Raw genomic sequence first — 6785 nt, forward strand, 5'->3', positions numbered from 1 at the left:
AAGAATAGATGATACTGGGTTGAAATCAGTTATTTTGATGCACTCTATAAAGTTCACCCCAAACAAAAATCCTTTTAGCTCCTCAAAAATAAAAGGCTGTTTGATCTGATCAAATGTCTTTTTGGCATCGAGAGATCAGACAGCAGCTTATGTGTCCCTTTCATGAACTGAATATGTGTATTTAAACGCAAACGAATATTACTAAATGAAAATCTACCCAGGATAAATCCAATCTAATTGGGATGTATAGTTTTGGAGATATGATTACCTAGTTTTGTAGCCAGGACTTAAGTTATTACCTTTTGATCACAGTTGAGAAGAGCAATGAGTCTGTAACTTCCAGGATTGGTTTCTTCTTTTCCTTTTATTAAAGCAAGAAGCATTTCCTTCGTAAAGTGAGCTGGGAAGCCTCTTAAATTTCATTGAATCTTTCACCATCCCCAACAAGAGAGGAAATATTCTTTTCATGGACCGTTTTAGAGAATTCACAGCTAGAGCCATCCAGGCCCGCTGTTTTTTCTGGACGGAAAAGCTTGAATAGCACCCAAAAGGTCAGGCTCAGAGAATGAGGTGCCAGTCTCTCACAGCGGCATCGAGTTGGGAAATATTTAGGTTAGCAAAAAAAGTTACAAAAATCTGCTTTAGTGGCCTTTACTTTGTTGGAGTATAGTCCCTGAAGCAAGTATTTATCTTCTTTGGGTTTTGTAACCAGTTATTTGAATATTTGATCTGATCCTATGGATGGCTTGGTTAGCCTGCTGACCTCTTAGTTGACTTGCTAACAGTTTCTCTGGTTTATCCCCAAGTTCAAAATGTTTCTGTTAGTTTTAGTCAAAGGCTGCTGACATGTTTGCTATGGGCAGTATTATACGTTAGTTGTCAATTTTTATTGTGGCCAGACGGTAAGAGGGAGGATCTATAAGCCTCTTCAAGAACCAGAAGTTTTTTTTTTAGACGATTCCAATGAAATAATGTGGCCCCTCATCACAACCTTAAAGGCCTCTCAGAGAGAATAAGAGATCTTCCCATTATCACTGATGGTAAGAAACTCATCTATATGTGCAGTCATGTGCTCAGTGAAAGAGTGGCCTTCCAAAAGGAGAGGGTTGAATCGACAGCTATACGTATTTTTAGACAGGATATTTTTAAATTGAAGGGAGACTAGGTTATGCTCAGATATCAAGATATTATGATAGGTAGAGTTGGTAATGCTAGGTAGTAATTCAGAGGATATTAGGGAATAGTTAATTCCAGAGTAGGACCTATGGACAGACTAAGAGGTGGTTTTGTTGACAGTCTAAGATTAGGTCTAAATAACAATTATAATCACCTCCAATAATGACACTGCGGCTGGATGCTGGTATCATATCAAAAGCCTAACAAAAGGAATCAGTATTGTCAATATCTGGGCCATGAATATGAAGCATGACAATTGGGAAGTAATTTCAATGACCTTAAATCCTTAAGTACCTGCCATATGGGTCTGCCATTATTAAGTCAAGGCGAAATTAGATATTTTTACAAGAAACAATAGCAACACCCCTGGCCTTGCGGGTAAAAGGCACTGGGAAGACTTGAGAAATCCAATTTGCTCTCAGTCTGCGCTGTTCATGTACACTGATGTGTTTCCTGAAGAAAAATGATGTCTGGCTTCAATGCTTTCAGTTGAGAAAAAACATGACCCTATTTAATTACATGACCAAGACCCTTTACGTTTCATGAGACCAGTGTTAATTTATTATTAATGCTGCTATGTGTAATACTGTCAGATCCTGAATTGCCCCTGGAAAGAAAACAGTTTGGCATCTACCAAACATAACACATAATACAGTAAAACACAACACATAAAAAACACACACTGTGTAGAACAACACATTCAAACAAACCCATGAACATGTTTCCTACCCGCCCACAAAGTGCTCCCCCAACGAAGCACAAATGTTCCTCTCAGTGTGGGACTGCTAGACGCGCATCCAGTGCCTAGCTCCTACAAGAATAGTAACTTGCTGAATAAATCTACAGGAGTCTAGCTGAACTCCACTGCCAATCATGGCTTATTGACGTAAACAAGACAAATTGACAGTCTCACATGAGACTGTCTAACTGGATAATCTAAAGAACAAAGAGTCGTGTCAAAATACTATGATTAACCCTCTGTGTAAACACACAGAATGGCATCAAAACTCTTAGGATATGTTCTTTGAGTCAATGTTCAAGAATAATATTGCCTCACTTGGTATAGTGAAAACTTTGATCCAAAGCCTCGCTAGGAAGAGGAGTCTGCACTCAAGACCTCGCTGAATTTGCGTCACTGCTGCATCACCTCTGCCATGTAATCTGGGAAAATAAGCACCTTGTTGTATTTATACTGTGGTTGTGGCGCCCCTCTGAGACGCAATATGAGCTTCCTCTCCTGATAAAAGAAGACCCGCACAATGGTGGCTTGGGGCCAGGCAGCGATGGCAAAGTCTAGTATGCCAGGTCAATAACCTTTGAGGAACGGAGGTTGTTTTCTCCAATAAGTTTTGGGCGTTGATAAATTCTGCTGGTTTACTCCCTTCTTCTTGTTCAGGTGTGCCAACAATCTTTATATTGTTGTGGCACGACCAGCTCTTGAGGTCATCCACCTTGAGCTTGAGAGCTGGAGAAAGCCTTTTCCAAGCAGCGAAAATGGTTCTCCTGCTCCAGCACCTTCTCCTCAATAGATTTCATCTTTTCCAGCATGGGAGCTTTGGACCACCTGGAGGGTCTGTTCTAACTTGTCAGACCTGCCATGCATGTGTTTTAGGATCTTGTCAGAGACTCCCAGATTAATGGCAAATTGTCCATGTCTTGGCTAGGAGGAATCGCCACTAGCATTGTTAGCATTAGCTGAAGCCTGATCTGGGTGGCTCAGAGGTTTTGGACTTATTAGGGATGTTATTGCAGAAAGTTGGTAAATGAAACCCCCACTGTGTCAGGGAAGCTCTGAGGCTAATAAAATGAGAAGTAAGACTGTCAAAATATCGAATTTTAAGATTGGCACGGAGCATCTGAAAGCACGTCTACTCCACATGTTGCTCAATAGTGCCCCGACAGCATTGTGGAAGTGGAGCCCACACCTTTTAGTTCTCCCAAGATTAACACCATCAGCTCTGTCAGTACTGTTGCCAGCTTAGCGCTGTTTATGGAGTTAGCACCGAAAGCTGCTAGCCACTGGCCCAGCCTCCTCCATGTTGGGAACTGTGTCCAGACAACTCATACACTCTGTATTTTGTCTAGAGCCCCTTTAAACACATTTACACATCATAAATCTGTTAGTTTATAATGTGCTCAAAGCTTTCTCTACAATTATGGTGCATAATAGATCCTGTTTGATTTGAGCTTTTTGGTTGTGTCTCTGACTAATTGAATTATTTGACAAGTTATTACATTGACCTCGACTGTGTTGCTCAGGTGTTGCTCAGCATGCCATGGACACTGCTTTGGTTTTGCTTATCTCATTTGAAATCGACATTTGAAAATACACTGACAGGGGTGAGAGGTTAGAAGCACAAGTAGAGAGAGATTAAAAAATACACAGAGGTGAAAGGTGATGTGACAGAGAGAATAGTTACAAGTGACACTAATGTCCCTATGAGGGTTAAAGGACAAGAACAAAGGGATGAAATGAAAGGTCACTGAAGAGAGGCAAAGAAGAGCATGACTGAGTTGTAAGACACACAGTTTAAGAGGTTTGGGAAAGGCTAAAGTAAATGCAGGTTTGTGTGTGTGTACTGGGTGTATCCGTGATTAAAGCTCACCTTTAAAGACAGGGCAAATTTTCCAAACTGTAGCTGCCCCTTCCCTGTTGTACTGGCCCAAGGCAAGTTCCATGTAGAACAATGGCATCCCCGCAATGACCAAGAAAAGGATGTATGGGATCAAAAAGGCACCTGGAAAGAGAAATGATTTTATTACATCCTACTTCCCTGCTTGTGTGACTTTTGTTTTGCTAACAGTAAAAAGATGTTGTTGGATAGTATAGTGTAGATGACCTAGGCGCTAAATGCGAAAGCAAGTGCTAGACAAAATAAAATACCAAAAGAAGAAAAGGGGAAAATGTAACAGTTGGGGGTCCTGACGTTGTTGGAAAAACAACTCACCATAACATGCAAGCAGGAAGGCTCACAGCTATTTTCATGCTGTGCCTCAGTAGCACACATCCACCAACAAGGAAATGATCTCCCATAATTGAATTGTTCTTGACATTGTCCATCACAAATGACACATTATCTACAGTAATGAATACATTTTGCTGAGGGCCAATATGATTGACAGGCCAGCGGTGGAGTTGACCCTTTGGGGCACTGAGCACAACATGTTGATTTTCGCCATGTGAATGGACACGCAGGCAAACAGAGGACAGGGCACACGTTCTAGTGAGCACTCTGTTGATGAGTGTTGAGGGTAACACAACACTGTGTTTAAAACACATCCTTTGTTGATTCTACTACACACACTGTACTTTTTCTCTCTCTCACAGCAATGCAGCTTCAGAGTCTATTAGTTTTGAGAACAGTGAAAGTTGGCAATCCCTTACTCCTGTATTCAGATTTACTGTAAATGTGATTTCAGACACTTATTTTGACTTTTCCATTAGGCCAGGCACAAAACCATTACAATATATTTAAAATACGATTCATATGATTTATAAGTAAATGCTAAAACGTTTCATAATTCATCTGACAGTATGGAACGTTAGAGCTCCAGTGGTTTACGCATGCACATGCCTTTTTATGAAGAAGCTTTTTTTTGACTGTGTCAGCCCAAATTCTTTCTCATGAGCTATTAATGGATTTAAAGAATCTAGAGAGGCACAACATTAAAGCAATTTTAAAATCTATCCATCCAGTGTCTGTAACCACTTATGCTTTACAGGGTCATGGTATGTTTCAGCCACTTCCCAGCTTACATTTGGCAATTTTAAAATTACAATGTAATTACTTTATTAAGGCAGTTCCCCCCTATTTTGGAAACGATTTGAAAGAAAAATAGAAACTTATTGAAGATAAAATGCTGTTGAAAACATCCTTTTGCTAGTGATTGAATTACACAATCCATTCACTGTAGTGCACCTTCAGTTTCCAATAGTAGTGCTTTTGTAGTGCTCATTTTGTTGGCAGACTTGCTGCGTAACCAGAAGCCCAGACACATATCATATTTTAATATCATAAACTACATATTCAACAGCTGTAATAAAAATAATTAAAGGTTGGGCAGAAGATATTGTCAATTTCCATGAACTAGCTGACAGTGTCATATGATACAGTTTATGCAGTGTCTTTTTCCATGTGCATGCCTTGATGAAATGAGGCATTTCCTCCGTCATGTAAGCTACACTAAATTCACTTCCCCATTAATACACATGGGACTATTAAAAACCTAATTAAAGGAGATTAAAGGGACTAGAATGAGAACAACAACAAAGCAAAATAACTTAAATCTAATCTAATCTAATCTAAAATAACACAAGTACTTGCTTTATTAGACAGTGTAAACACATTCTCAGTTTTGAAAGTAAAAATAGAGACTCCTTGGCACCTGACCCCTCAGTGAAGAACATCAGTTAAGGAAAAAAATAGTGTAATTTTTTTGTGGAGACGTATTATAACTTGCAGTGTACCTGACAGCTCACTCACGCCTCGTATGCTTTATCACTACAACAATTTGTTACCTGAGACTGGCGGCGCGCCGTGATAACTTTTCTGACCTCTTACAAATTTTTAAGCATCTGTGAATGCGCTGTAATCGATCAGAGATACATGGTTTACTCACCTCCTCCGTTTTTGTAGCACAAGTAAGGGAATCTCCAAACATTGGCCAGGTCCACCGCGAAGCCAATGACCGACAGGAGAAAGTCTATTTTCTTGCCCCAAGTCTCTCGGTCGTCCTCGGCTGATCCGGGAGGAACCGCGAGGCGGCCAGGGGTGGGAATGATGGAGGAACTGGTGTACTGGACGCCATTCTGGTCCTTCACCAGTATCAGTTCTACCTCTTTTTTCTCCACATTGCACTGTTTCAGCGGGGCCACCGAAGAGAGCTTGTGTTCTGGCAGAACCTGGATATTCATCTTCTCTGCGGTGCGTGCGAAGCCCACGCTGGCCCGATGCACTCACGGCCCCCTGTGGGTTCTGGCGGAGCTGATGGTCTGAGTCGGTGCGCTTAAGGACTACAATCCCGCTGACAAAATCCGGATAAGCGAGTGTTCTCCACCGAAAGCTGCTGATACTCCGCGTACATGGGCTGGAGAGGAGGGAAGAGAAAGGAAAAGAGTTTGGAGAGGTTTGGTGTTTGTGCGTAAAGTTTCAGTACAGTTACGCACAGCGGGGAATACAGGTTGGGGGGGGGGGGGGGACATAATTCCTCCTAAAGCTGTCAGACCTAGTGTCTGTGTGCTATTAACACTAGTACAGTATTAACATAAACCATGGTATCTGTAGCCTGATGCCCAGCAATAGCAGGTGAAAGATACTTCAGAGTGAATTCCTCCCCACGTCACCGCGCGCTGAGCGTATGGCGCGCTAAACAGTCAGCTCAATTAAAATCACCTAAAAACATCCCTCATAAGGATAATGAAAAAGGCAAAAGGTTATTTGAATATGTCACCGTTACTAAAGCAGTTTAAAGGTCTGCAGCTGAAAGGCTTTCCTCCGTACTTGTTAAAGTTAGGGACACTTCTTCATGACCCGATGCTGCTGTTGTCCAGATGCATCTGAGGAAAGACTGCCCATTCTGAAGGAACTATAAGACTCGCCTTCTCCAGC

At 41.4% G+C, this 6785-nt stretch overlaps 1 protein-coding gene across 2 annotated transcripts in view; it reads right to left on the minus strand.

Annotated features, from left to right (window-relative positions):
* Positions 1-6785, minus strand: part of slc6a2 (solute carrier family 6 member 2) — a 35769-nt gene extending 28984 nt beyond the window's left edge. The window contains exons 1-3 of one of the 2 annotated variants that reach the window (XM_033649980.2): positions 6678-6785; positions 5797-6264; positions 3783-3914 (exon numbers count right to left, since the gene is read on the minus strand). In XM_033649980.2, the coding sequence (XP_033505871.1) occupies positions 3783-3914; positions 5797-6091 (427 nt within the window). In that variant the 5' untranslated portion in view covers positions 6092-6264; positions 6678-6785. Of the gene's footprint in view, positions 1-3782; positions 3915-5796; positions 6265-6627 lie in introns of both variants that reach the window. The other variant, XM_033650058.2, reaches the window with a different exon arrangement.

Source organism: Epinephelus lanceolatus, chromosome 2, assembly GCF_041903045.1.
Source record: "Epinephelus lanceolatus isolate andai-2023 chromosome 2, ASM4190304v1, whole genome shotgun sequence".
Classification (NCBI taxonomy): domain Eukaryota; kingdom Metazoa; phylum Chordata; class Actinopteri; order Perciformes; family Serranidae; genus Epinephelus; species Epinephelus lanceolatus.